Here is a 14,175-nt window from a genome sequence, read left to right on the forward strand (position 1 = left end):
TTGTTACTTCTCCTGCTTACCCTGGATGTCAATGAGGCTACCAGCGGTGCCAGGCCCAGGATGCAATACAGCAGAAATTAGCTCCTACAACTATACCTTCAGAGGTTGGCTGGCGTGACAGATATCATGGCACAGCTACTGGATTTTATCTTTAGAGACTGTGGCAGAACCACACATGGAACAAGGGAGAAGAAAAGAAGGAAGAGGGGAAAACAAGGCGGCGTGAGACTGCGCCTGAGGAAGCAGCAGCTAAATCGGGTTCCACTGCCTTCAATGATCCTGGGGGACGTTCAGTCTCTGAGGAATAATGTGGACGAACTTCAGGGAAATGTCTGCTTTTAGAAGGACGCGGTAGACTGCTGCATCATGGCCTTCACAGAGACGTGGCTCACCGAGCGTGACCAGGACGCCGACCTTCTCTTAGATGGCATTGGAGCTTCTCACCGGTGGATCGGAACGCTGGGGTGACCCAGGGAGGTGGGGTATTCCTCTACACCAACCAACAGTTCTGTAGCTCTGTGACTGTCAGAGAGCGGATTTGTGCTCCAGATGTGGAACTGTTATCAGTGTCGTTAAGTCCTCTCTACCTTCCTCGTGAGTTTCCTCAACTTTTTATTACAGTTGTTTACATTCACCAGAAGGCCAACGCTGCCTAGGCCTGCACAAGACTTCATCCTAGGTGATTTTAATCATGTCTCCCTTTAAAAAATCACTCCCCAACTTCCACCAATATTTATCCTTTCCAACCAGGCGGGATAAAACTCTTGACCTTTGTTATGGGTCCATAAAAGAGGCATATAAATCCCTCCCACTATGTCCCCAGGGCTCTGGGGATCACAATTGTGTGCACCTACTGCCTACATACAGGACTGTTGAAGAGGGAGAAAGCACAGATCAAGGACATTCAAGTCTGGACAGAGGAGTCTGTGTCTTGCCTGCAGGAGTGCTATGAGTGTACTGACCTGGGACATGTTTATAGAGTCGTGTGGAGAGGACCTGGATGAACATGCAGATGTCACATGCTGATATGCCGCCTTCTGAAGAGACATGATTATCCCATGTTAAAATGTTCCCTAATGATAAGCCATGGGTCGACAAGTCTGTCAAGTCTAGTATACAGGCTAAGAAAGTTCCTTTTAAACAAGGAGCAACACCTGAGCTTCAATCTGCCAACAAGGAGACGAAAATTGCAATTCTGAGAGCAAAACAAAATTACAAATTAAAGTTGGAGAGCAAGATGGCTTCAAACAACCTTGGGCCAGCCTGGTCAAGTATGAAAGCCATCGCAGGTCTCAGGACCTCAAAAACCAGCAGCACTGTCACGTTGAACGGTTTTGACTCAGATATAGATTTTGCAAATGCTCTTAATTGTTTTTATTCTCGTTTTGATACTTTTGATTTTAGCAAAGAAATTCAGGAAGTGAGTCAAACAATTGAACGATTGCTGATCGTAAAGTGACGATCAGCACTTTAATATCGACCAAAAGAACATTGAAAATGCCTTCTCTTCTCTTAGAACTAATAAGATTCATGGTCCTGATAACAATTGTGGTCGCCTCCTCAATTCTTGTGCAAAACAACTGTGTTTTATATTTCATCACATATTTAACCAGTCTTTGAAAATGCAGCACGTACCTGAAGTCTGGAAGGATGCTGTGGTTGTCCCTGTACCCAAAATCAGCCACACCAAAAACTCTTAATGATTTCAGACCTATTGCACTGACATCAATCATAATGAAAACCTTTGAGAAACTGGTGAGGTCTGAGATTTTACAGAGAACCAAGCACGACTTGGATCCTATGCAGTTTGCCTATAGGTCACGCAGAGGGGTGGAGGATGCCACAGTCACTTTAATTAACTTGCTTTTTAAACACTTGGAAGGGAAAGGGACACATGCCAGACTTTTATTTATTGATTTCTCATCTGCATTTAATACAATTCAACCCCACATTTTAACAAAGAGGCTTTTAGAACACTTTGACTTAAGTAACAACCTTGTTGGCTGGATCTTAAGTATTTTAACTAACAGGACCGCAAAGAGTGAGCGTGAACAGAACCCTGTCTGATCAGGCCTGTTCCTCCACCGGTTCTCCACAAGGATGTGTACTATCACCTCTCTTGCTCATCCTCTACACAAATATGTGCTGCAGCAGTAGAGAGGATAGAACCATTTTAAAGCACGCAGATGATTCTGTCGTTGTAAGTCTGCTGCAGGACAAAGAGACCAGTCATGATCCGGTCATCAGGGACTTTGTCAGTGGTGTGAGGACTCTTTCCTTCAAATCAAAATCTCTAAAACTAAAGATATGATTATTGATTTTTGACATGCCCACAAACAGGAAGTCAAACATACCTTGGGACTTTAATTGACAGTAAATTGAATTTCAAAACAAATTGTGAAGCTGTATGTAAAAAGGGACATCAGCGACTGTTCTGTCTGAGAAAACTGTCAGCCTTCCACATTGATAAAACCTTGATGATCGTATTTTATCCTGCTTTTACTGAATCTGTTTTATCTTTCTGTCTTGTGTCATGGTTTAGGAACCTGTCTGTGAAAAACAAGAATATCTTTAAATCAGATTGTGAAATGGTCCAGCAGGCTGATCGGGGAGTCACAGCTTTACCCAGAATCCCTGTATACCCGACAGTTACAGAGGATGGCTGGCTCAATTTTAAACAGTGACTCCCACCCATTGAACCATGAATTTCAGCTCCTCCCATCGCTTGGTGGTATAAGGTCCCAGCATGCTCCACCAAGCGACATAAAAGCAGCTTTGTCCCAGCAGCCATCAGTATCATAAACAAGTCACAGTAATACTATCAAGTTCTCCACTATTTATTGAGTATTTATGGACCATTTTATCTTGTTTTTTACTGGTGGCACTTTCTTTCTTTTTATCTTGTTTTTATTAACCGATGATTGATTTTATGTCTATCTTGTTTTTATTGATTTTGCTCTTATTGATTGCTCATTTCCTGTTTTTATTGTTTTAATTAACAGTTACCTCCTAAGCACTAAGCACTTTGTGACTTTGTATTGAATCAATCACTCTTTTGGCAAAACCATAAGCACTTTTCACCTGGTTAGACACAACTTGCAAACACATTCTCACTCACTAAAACACATGTTGCACTGTGATGCACTTGTGTTGCATAATGGTAAGCACAGGAAGCAAAAGTTGAACACATTTGAAGCACAGATGTCACAGCTTAAACACAAACACTCAAATTTGATCACACTTGTGGCTAATGATGTGAGGAAACCAATATAAGCCAGTTCAGAGAGCACTGGTTGTTGAAGGTTGTACAATGGACAGAAATAATCCGAGAGGCAGAGGAAGAGTGGAAGTAAGAGGTGGTCGAGGAGAAAGAGGAGGCCAGGGAGAATGTGGCCTGACCCAGCACGTAGACCTGATGCTGTGGCTGAATGATTGTAGATACTGTAAATACTTGATTTTGTGGATTACACTGTAATGTTCTTCTCATTCTTATTTGATTTTACTTTATTTTTACTGTATACAGGCGCTAAATTCAAAGAGGATTTTAATTTTTTTGCAAAATTCATTTAGCCTACTGTGAACAATAGACATTATTTCTACAGCTTCATGTCCTGAGCATTGTGTTTTAAATGTTTTGATGTAGTGTGTAATGACTGCTCAGTATTGTTTTAATTTTGATTGACTTGGGGTATGATCTGACAACATTGTTTGGTTTTGCAGGAAGAGTCAGAGGTTTGGTGAATGTAGTTTGAAAATTGGGTTTTGTGCTTATAGTGTTTTGAAAAGCACGGTGGATGTTGAGAAATGTGTTTAAGCAAATGAGAAATACTGTAATAGCTAAATCAACAGAATCATGCAGAAAAAACAAGTAAACAAGGCACTTGATGACTCAGGATTGGTTCAACACCTCCTCATTATGAGCGAGCAATTAATCAAACATTCAGCACGCGCACACGCATCAAAGTGTTGACTACAATGACATGTGTCTCCATCTTGTTTAATGACTCCTCTTAATGAATCTCAGGGGGGCGTAATGCACTCTGAAGGTGGTTAGCGTGCATGTTTATTATTATTCCATTAGCTTTTAAAACACAGATAGCTTTTATGATTTGCAAATGAGTCATGTAGAGGTACGAAAATAATCAGCTGTGCTTTTATTTGAAAAAAGTATTTTGTTACTTTTTTTCAGATTGGAGGGGGGCTTTATATTAATTTTATTCAACCTGCATTAACTCTCTGCTCCCTCCATCTCTCCCTCTCTTTTTCCACTTTCAGTTCAATGAGACTGGGAGAGGCAGTGAATGCAGCCAGGCCATCATGCTGGTGACGGACGGTGCAGTGGACACGTATGATGCCATCTTCGCCAAGTACAACTGGCCAGACAGGAAGGTAATGTACCAAACTAACACATCACAGTTTTACACAGTTGTAGCTCAGAGCCTTTCAAGGCAGGATGAGTTCATAACTGTGGACTAATGTTGTCCTGTGGCTATGAGCAGCTTTATTTGAAGAAAGTGCATCACCTTAATATGTGGAGTTACAGAGTAGATCCATTTGAGGTCTGATCGAAGGATCGAAATAGAAAAGCGTCACTGCCTTTCAAAAGGAAACACTGTTTTGTTGTTGTCACAAGCCTGTTTTTGCCAAGTATTGCTATTTGACTTGTTAGAGACCGTTTTTGACAAGGAAAAGGTATAGAGCGGCCTCACTATGTGGTCCTTTCAGGGGGCTTTAAAACGGAGCTAAGTAGGGCTCTGTCTCTGAGGACCGAGCTGTCTTTCTGCTGTCCTGCAAGGTAATTGTGGTGCTCTTCTGACAGGGGCATGAAATGAAATGGGAGGAGAGAGGGAGAGAGGAGAAGGAGGGGAAGAAAAAGGGTTATTCTTGGGTCATTTTCTCCTGTATAAGAAAGCCCACAGGGTCTTTACCCACCCTCAAAAGGTTGCGAATAGAAGTGCTACACTAAAGGCAACTGCAGATGCATTCATCCTAAACATGAACAATACACATGCATGTGAATATGACTGTACAGTGGGAACAAATTTTGCCTCTAGATATGAATTATTAGCCAATTTACAAGTGCAATCAGTTTTAGTGTATGTTTTCATGCATTTATATAGGTGCCAATTTGTCACCATAAGGGCTGCACTTGTTTTGTCATGTGTTTGTACGTGTCTCACGGCCCCCCGTTAAAACTGCTCACACCCCCCCACCGCTCCCTTTTCTCACTCCTGCCTCAAGGCTGAACAGCAGCGAGCGGAGAGGGGGACAAGGCTGCTAGATAGTTCCATTTAGAAGAAACCCTGCTGATAATAGAAGTCTTCGGTCTCTGTCACTCTCCAGTCTCTCTCTCTCTCTCTCTCTCTCTCTCTCTCTCTCTCTCTCTCTCTCTGTCTCTCTCTCTCTCTCTTCTCTCTTCGGTTTTAATGCCTTGCTTCCAACCAGCCGTAGAGTTTCACCACCGTATAGCGATAGCGTCACACTGAGAATGCTTGCTCGCTTTTGGAATAACTGAATGTAAATTAGTGACAGAACATCTCTATGTGGATGGAGTTGTTTCCAAAAAGAGCTGATCAAATCACAAGACAATGAAGAAAGTATTGCTATGAAAAAGGGAGCCAATAGATTAAAAGTCTAGAATAATAAAAAACTTGAAACACAACTCATAATGACTTCCTTTCATGTTACACCAGTGATTATTTTCAGAGATATTGTCACACAGTTCTTGTAATTTCCTTTGAAGATAGAGAACGTTTTAGAAGTGTTTCTTTACTTTAGAAGCGTGACCTCTAGACGAATAATGTACTTAATGAAACGCAAAACAAAGACCTGACTTTTTGAACTCCAAAAACCCATTAACAGTGTTTTTTTGATAAAATTGAACTCCCTGACAATCAGGGTAACTGAAGGCTGTGTTTTATTCATCTGAATAATTGAGTTTCAAATTATCAGACACGTATTACACACCATGTTCACGTCCCAATTGTCATATTTGCAGTACCGTCTACACAAACATACCAGCACATAAAGCATACATCTAAAACACATCCCTCCTTACAGACATATTTGCACAATCACTCACACATACATCCAAACACATATAGGCTATAATCATAGCTTGCTGTGCTTGAATTATGGGTAATGACGTTCAACCCAGCATGTTGTCTATATGTGTTCACATTGTGTCTCATTCATGATTCATCAGTATCCTTTTCATGCTAGTTTTAATCTACAGTTAGGAGTTTGACTGCTTAAACTGTGGCTGCTCAGTTGTCAGTTAATTGTTTGTCATTTCATGTCAGGGGTTTTGTTTTGGTGGTTTCGTGTCAGTTCAGAGCTTTTTTTCTAAGTCTCACTTGGTGTCACATTATCTATTTAGGTTGTTGTTTTGCTAAGCAGAACAATACAGAGCTATTCAACACAGGGCATAACAGAAAAGGCTCTGATGCTGTAAACACGTAGAGAATAATGAATTAAAGAGCACCTGGCATTTTATCATATGCGTTTCAAGTCAAGTCAAGTCGCAGGTCTTCCGTATTCAAGTCTTAGTTGGCAAAGAAAAGTCAAAGTCCACATTACTTGAGTCAGAATATAATTGGAGTCCTTATTATGAATATTATTAATTGTATGGAGGACTGTTTTACTCCATAATAGTCAATGTATGAACTTTGGCTGACTGTGGGACCTTTTAGATGTGTAGAAAACACATTCATTATGGCTGACCCTGTTGGCGGGTCTAGAGATTTAAAGGAAGTTACAGTGCTGTGTATTGTGTGTAAATGCAATGCAAGTGAACACACATTCCAGCCTTTGCCAAAACAGAATAGATTATTATGACCTTTAATGATAAATAAAAAAAAACAGAACATTTAAACAGCCTTTATCAGTAAATTAGGTTTAAGCCCCCTTCTCCGTCTTCCAAGTCTTTTGAGAATATAGACTAAGTTCGAATCTGACTCCAAGTCCTATGTACTTCAGGCCAAATCAAATCACGAGTTGGGAAAATCAGGACTTGAGTTGGACGATCAGACCCAGCTCACACCTAATCCAGGCCTCTTTGCTAACTAAAAAACATTTTCTGATTGATTCACTTCTGATAAAATACCCATTCATCTTAATTGTAGCAAGTTTTGGAGTGAAGATCGGTAGCACAACACAAAATGCCTAATAGAACTTTAGCAGTGTCTTACATGTACATCTTAAAAAGAGTAATAAGCCAATGTTTATTTTTTTATTTTATCACATTTTAAAGCTAGGGTTGTTAGACACGGAAATCTAGCATGAATTTGAATGTAGCGTCTAACCCACCCCCCCTCCCCTCGGAGCTCCTCCAAAACGACTCCCCGCTCACGTGCACGAGCGCTGCTGATTCGCGACTGATTCAAAACCTTTATGTTGCCATTGCAACATAAAGATCACTTTAATCAGTATAACAAAAAATGTATCTAAATCTGACTACCAACCCCAGCTTTAAAGTGTTAATTAATAAAACAGTAAAAGTTAAACACATGTTTGATGTAATTTAAGTTTAAAACTTTATTTTGCTGATGTCACAGCCAGGCCTGCCTTTTAAAATAGATTCTGTACCTCAGCAGGAATATTCCTGTTTAAACAAAGGTAAATAGATATAAATAAATCAATCAGCAGTCTCCCCTGAAACAAAATACTGACCATTTCCTGTCTGTAGTGGTGCCAAATTCCTTCAACCACCTGAGAGTGTAGCCTGCTGGACTGTCCCCAGACATCTGATCTTCTCACAGATTGTCTGTGTTTGGCGCACAGACCTGCCTCGGGGGACAAAAACATGTGATGCGCCATCATTCTATTTTGATAAATCTGGATGCCATTTTGCAAGATGGCTCAGATTCATAACAGCTTAAGTGGCTCATTCTGTATGCACTCTAACAAAAGTTCTTCAAGCCATTCTACAGCCCCATGCTTGTATCTTTTTCTGACTTTGTCGAACAAAAAAAGAGCTTATTCTTTTTTTTTTTTTTAACTTACTGCACATCATGGCTCAAGATGTAATTATTTGTAACACTCAGTACATCTCTTTTAAAAATATTTTTACACCATTATTTCAGTAATAGGGCAAAAATTAGGGTCAGAGTAAATCATGTGACTCTCCTGTGTAGACTGGACTGATGTTGGGGCTTGTAGTTTACCAATAGCTGCGTTTGTGGAGTACCTACAAACATAAGGGGAAGTTAGACAACCCAGGCAATCGAAGAAAGATGCAGCTTTCTGTCTGCCCTTGTCAATGGGGGGCTTACCTTGAACCTGAAGGGTTTTTAAAAAAAAAGACAGACTGTGCTACACAGAAAGAGATTGATATGCAGGGTAACATGCATCCTTGCCCACACCTGCTAGTGCCCTCTACTTTCTACTCTGCTTATACCTTATCTCCCACCTCTATAGGCCTTAATGTCATTTTCTATTATTGTTTCTATTCCACCAAGAGGAAATCTCTTACCATAACTGCCTTGAGATGACTGGAGACTACTCTGCAGCACTTCAGCCTATAAAGGGGATAAGGCCTACTCCCACATTTGGGGCACAGTTGCATAGTAAGCAATTGTAGTAGGGCCAAAAGAACTGCAATGACTTGTTATATCATGAGCCCCGAGAGTCTGAGTCACAGTCTCCAGGAGTTTGTTCAGGCTGCAAGAAAATCTGATTTGTTCCTCAAAGTTATAAGAGTCGTGCGACTAAACAAGCCATCTACATAAGTTGCTGGTTGCAGCGTAGGTGTAGGCGTCAGTACCTGAGAATATAGCAATAGGCTTCCATTAAAGGAGACAGGAGAAGTAGAGATCAATCATTAATCTCTCTGTCAAGTTGTGGTGCAGAACTTTTCTCATGAAGCCAGTAAACACTGCAAATCTGCTTGAAAGTCTGACGCACTTCGTCTTCTTACTCTGTATTTGAAGTCCTCATTGTGTGCTGTGAAGAAGACACTTTAAATTCCAATTTAGCAGTGAGGCATCAGGGCTAAGACTCATCTGTAAAAAAACTGATTGGATCCGCATTCTGAAGCCATCTTCAAATGTGTATTGGATTAGCAGAAATCGCATTACATGTGTGTTTCTGCTGTCCAGAATTTCTGAAATTAGACTGGATACCATGTTGGTGTGCCAAAAAAACGGATTCTGGTTTTACAAGACTGCTCTTGTCTCAGATCCCAACTTGAACTGTCAGAGGTACGGACTGAGCCTGATCTGCCTTTTCCATGTTAGATCATGTAGTTCAACCATTAATCCACTAATATTCCCAGACACCATTTTCAAACAGTCATAAAAATTTCTCTACAGTGCTAAAAATACCAAATTGATTTTCAGATAATTATTATGAGAGTGCAAAGAAAGTGATTAGAAATGATCCATTACTGAATATTTGTCAAGACAAATTAGAGCTTAGCCTCCACTCATTAAAAGGTTTTGGGTCACCTGCTTGTAGAAGAACTTACATTACATTAAAGAGAAAGGATGGATTAAGAAAATTGTTAATGGAGGAGGCAAAATGAGCTGTAAATTTTAGGAAATTTGGCACAAGGTTATCAGGGAGACTCAAGCCTTCTGCTTTGAATCTACATTAGGAATGATTCTTATTTTCTTCATGTCAGAGTCCTGCTCACAAAACAAATCATGCTCTAAAAATATCGGATTAAATCCTGCCTTATGCAGTTTAGTTCAGGCTTTCTTGTTAAAATTAGGATTTATTGTGTCTTTAAAGCGGATTGTGTTCTGCTTTCTTTTGCTCTCCATACTGACTGCTTTTGTCTGCATCAACATAGTTGTTTCATTAGTTTTCTGTCTTTCTTTGTTGCCAGATGGCTCCTAAGGTTATATATCTTGGTTGCTGTGTCAGGTCAAAACCTCAAGCCGACCTACATTTCAAACCAGCTGAGGTTTTATAACAAGCAGTATGTCTGTCCGCTCCTAGATAAAGCTACATATTGCATGAGAACATGAAGCATTTAGTGTGCTGCCACTGCAGTGTGAAATGTACATGTGTGTTCTGAATGTTAAAGCACATGTAGCCTTACGGACATACATACACTCAAGAAACACTTGTGTTAATGTTTACACTGGATAACACAACAATTGACTCGTAATAAAGTACTAGATATATTATGGAGGGGTGTTGACACATTCCTGCGTAAGTGGAGAGACGCCTGTGAGCCAGTTCAGGCTGATTTCACATATGCCAGACGTCAGTCTTACAATCATCTGACAAATGCATCCTCCCAATTAAGCTGCATTATTTAATACCACCGCTGCCCTTGCACCAGTTCTGCACTCAAATGTTCTGCCCCGCCACCTCTCCAGCTTCCACCTGTCAGCTCTGACTATGGGGGGTATGATATGAACTCATCACCCCTCAATTTCTGTAAGGGAAGCTCATCAGCGAGGAGTGATGAGGCTGGAGCTAAGTCAAAAAAACGTTACGCTGCTGTAGTAAAGATTTAACCAATTCAAGATGAGCACACTGACTGAAGTGTGCACTCATGTTGTAATACAGTGTTTGCATTTACCTGAGCACATGTGATTATCTTATATGTGAGTGTCTGAATGTGCCTGAATACATACAGATGTGTTTACTAGCATGTCTGCTTTTTTTTGTCCATGCATGCATGTGTTCTTTTATTCCTGGCTATGTAAAATTTGTGCAGTCAAGTAGCTTAGAGATTGCATGCTGGAGCTTTTTATCTCCACTGCTCTTAACTCAGCTGTACCTCGTCCATATTTAATAACCAGCCTGCTGGAGTTTGGCTTCAGTATTGGCTACCAGTAAAGGGGAAAACACATAACCGAAAATAAAAAAAAGAACCACTCTGGCACCTCTTACTCACACACATGTGTTTTGTTTCCTTTCACAGTGTCATTCAAATGGCTCAGGTTTGTATGAATAGTGGATGATTATTGTCTCGATAATGAGGGCTGCTTTAAAGTGACAATCTGACAACTCTACTGATCCACAGTGAAAGTAATTACAGCTGACAAAAGACAGAAAAATATCAAAGCAAGAAAATCAGAGTCTAAAATGATCAGTCTATGGTTTGTATTTTTGTCAACTAAAGCTGTTGTAATCAATATGAAAGGAGTGCCTCTTTGACACACTGCAGTGACAATGAAACAAATACAATTTAACATGATTTACAAATAAGTTAATTCGCAACAGTGTTGTGCAGTTTCAAGAACCTTCTGTTGAGTGAAGTCATCAGAAATCAGATAAAGCCCCGCACATGTAGACGTGCTCACACACAAACACCAACAGACACAGGCTGAGGCAGTGAGACAGTGAAAAATGCAGGCAGGGGAGCCATGGCAGCTGTGCCCCCAGAGGCTTGCATCTGGTCCAATCTGGCAACCTGCTCCTCTCACATACACATACATAAACACACACACACCTGCCAACTACACCGGCAGTGCTGCTTGAGCCAACTGAGCACTGCCGGGCCAAAATGGGCTTGGCAGCAGAGAGTTTAGAAGATTCTCTGGATTGAGCACCATATAACTATGATTTGGCATTTTTCAGCTCAAAATATTTACATCACGGTTTATCATTTGTATTCATTCAAACTGCAGATTCTTTAGGTACTTATCTTAATTTTGAAACCCCCATATCTACAAATCCTTAATTGTTTGGTTTCTTGAGTTTATAGAGATTATTTATACAATGTGAACTTTAAATGAAGTCTAAAATGCAAGTTTGAGACTTCTATGAGACCATAATCGACTCTATTAAACAGGAGAAAGGGCCGGCTAATCTCTGCCAGATAAAGGATGAGCCTTCTGTCTGCCTTTCACACTGTTATCTTCCATATGCTGGTGTGGTGGACCCTATCAAAATGCGATTAAAATGACTGACGGAGGCTATCTGCTCTCTCTCCACAGGTACGCATCTTCCCTTACCTCATTGGTCGAGAGTCAGCCTTCGCAGATAATCTCAAATGGATGGCATGTGCTAACAAAGGTGGGATCCGACAACACATTCATACACCCCTGTACTTATTTTTCTCCTCTCAATCTGTTTTACTGAAGCAAGTTGTTGCATCCTGCTCGATGACAGGCAAAAAAAATGAATATGTCATGGAGTTCAAGATTTTGTAGTTCTGTTTGTTTGCGTGCATGTAGCTGCACAAACATGTGCTTGTCAGGGCAAATCCAAATTAGCATGTGCGTGTGTGACAGCTAGTCTCTAGCGCCAGTTGCACTGACAAGATATATGTTCCTTTTAGCTTGAAGTCCAAGTGATACACCACTTTTCAGCTGCTTTATGTGTGGTCATGGTTGTCTCAGCTAGTAGAGCTCTTCCCCTCAGGTTTCTAAATTTAGCTTAGAGGTGGGTGACAGAGACAGTCTGGCTCCATTTCCTCAGGCTGCCGTAGATAAGACAGGCAAGCCATAGGTCACTCTGGGGGTGTGCGTGTGTTTTTAGCTCTGTGTTAGTGTATATGTGTGGAGATAAGAAAGCAAGGACCTCCGCAGTCTTAGTTGAAAGTGATACCAGAGAACTGGTCCAGTCAGTTTGATAGTGTTAGTGGAAATGATGAGAGCCTTAAAAAGTGTTTGTGTGTCATGCGACATAAGTGTGTGTTTGTATGCTGTGTGATGATTCAGGTTTCTGACACTGACATCCTCCGTCAGCCTGTGGGAGGTGTGTAGTGAAGTCTTCTCTCTGCTCCCCAGGCGCAACATCTCTATTCAGCAACAGCACAAGATTTGGTTTCATGTCTCCTTTGTTTGAGAAGTAATCTCAGGAGGAATAGAGTTATCTTGTCTGACCTAACACTGTAGGCTATTATGTCCAAATCACCCTATTTGCTTTGAGTGGAGCAAATTATTTTGTTCAGATTCAGGAGATGCTACAGAACACAGAACAGGTAGTACTAAGATGTGTGAATGATTTTAATACCTTCGGGCCGGAAAGCTGTTCCTGCCACTGTACAGGCAACATGTATGAAAAAATGCCTTTGGTTTCATATACATAAGAGAAGGATGCTTCATGAAAGCCCCGATGATCAGCGGACTCCATCTACTGGGCCCAGCTAGATAAGTCTAGTCTGGTCTTCTTCTTGTCTTATATTTTGTGTAATCATTGGCTGTATCCAAAATCACATACTACTGTCTATACAAAGAGTAACATTAAGTAGTGTTGTCCTAATGTTTTATGATAATTATGTTCTGTACTCAAAATGACTTACAGTGCATTGTGAAAAGTTGTGTTATTGACTTAATTATCACAGAGAAAATAAGTCCAGTGGTCTTCTAAAGCAGGGGTTCCCAAAATGTGGGTCAGCACCCCCTGGAGGGTCGCAAAACACTAATGCTCAGTCACATGATGTCATCCTAATTCTTTTTTTTTTTTTTTAACAATCTAAAATGGCATATTTTACCTATTATAGTAAAAATGTTGACAACCGTCATATTACTGTTGATGGGAGGAGGGTGTCATTACAGCAGATTGTGTTCTGCATTCTTTTGCTCTCCATACTGACTGTTTTCTTAGTTGTTTCATTATCTTTCTTTCATTCTTTGTTGCCAGATGACTCTTAACCCTCCTGTTATGTTGCGGGTCAAATTGACCCTTTTTAAAGTTCAAAAATCTAAATAAAATGTTAAAGCTATTTTTTTATCATGAAACTTCTTCTGCTTGGCTTAATTAGTGTAAGCAACATATACAATAAAAATGGCTCATTTCACACATTGGCAAACCCCTGCATGTTTATATTACATAGATTGGTCAATTTGACCCGGCAGTCAAAGTGCAGGCTAAAAGGGGTCAGAAGTGTCAAATACTAAATGTTTCTTTGCAACTGTGTTCATAAAAAAACGACTGAGTTACTTCAATGAACCATGATCTGTGAGAATTAACGAACACCATTGCACTAAATATGTATTTAAATGGTTAGTAATGGAGTTAATAATGACATTAAAAAAATATATATTGGGAATTTTTTGGGTTCTGACACTTATGGATCATTAAATATGCCCCGGGTCAAGTTGACCCAGGAACATTATTGCTGTTCCTGAGAAACAAACATAACAGGAGGGTTAAGGTTAGGGTCTGTTGACAGTTAATTAACAAAAGCATCAGGGGGCAGTGAGGGTTCTTTGGCATCTATATTTTGGGGTTCGTGGGATGAAAAGTTTCGGAACCCCTGTCTTTAAG

At 40.4% G+C, this 14,175-nt stretch overlaps 1 protein-coding gene across 2 annotated transcripts in view; it reads left to right on the top strand.

Moving 5' to 3' along the window:
* The window catches only part of cacna2d3a (calcium channel, voltage-dependent, alpha 2/delta subunit 3a), a 142,696-nt gene that overhangs the window by 74,171 nt on the left and 54,350 nt on the right, over positions 1–14,175 (top strand). For both annotated transcript variants that reach the window (XM_034696830.1, XM_034696831.1), the window contains exons 10-11: positions 4,276–4,389; positions 11,898–11,976. In XM_034696830.1, the coding sequence (XP_034552721.1) occupies positions 4,276–4,389; positions 11,898–11,976 (193 nt within the window). The remainder of the gene's footprint in view (positions 1–4,275; positions 4,390–11,897; positions 11,977–14,175) is intronic.

This window comes from Notolabrus celidotus, chromosome 11 (assembly GCF_009762535.1).
Source record: "Notolabrus celidotus isolate fNotCel1 chromosome 11, fNotCel1.pri, whole genome shotgun sequence".
In the NCBI taxonomy this organism is placed as follows: Eukaryota; Metazoa; Chordata; class Actinopteri; order Labriformes; family Labridae; genus Notolabrus; species Notolabrus celidotus.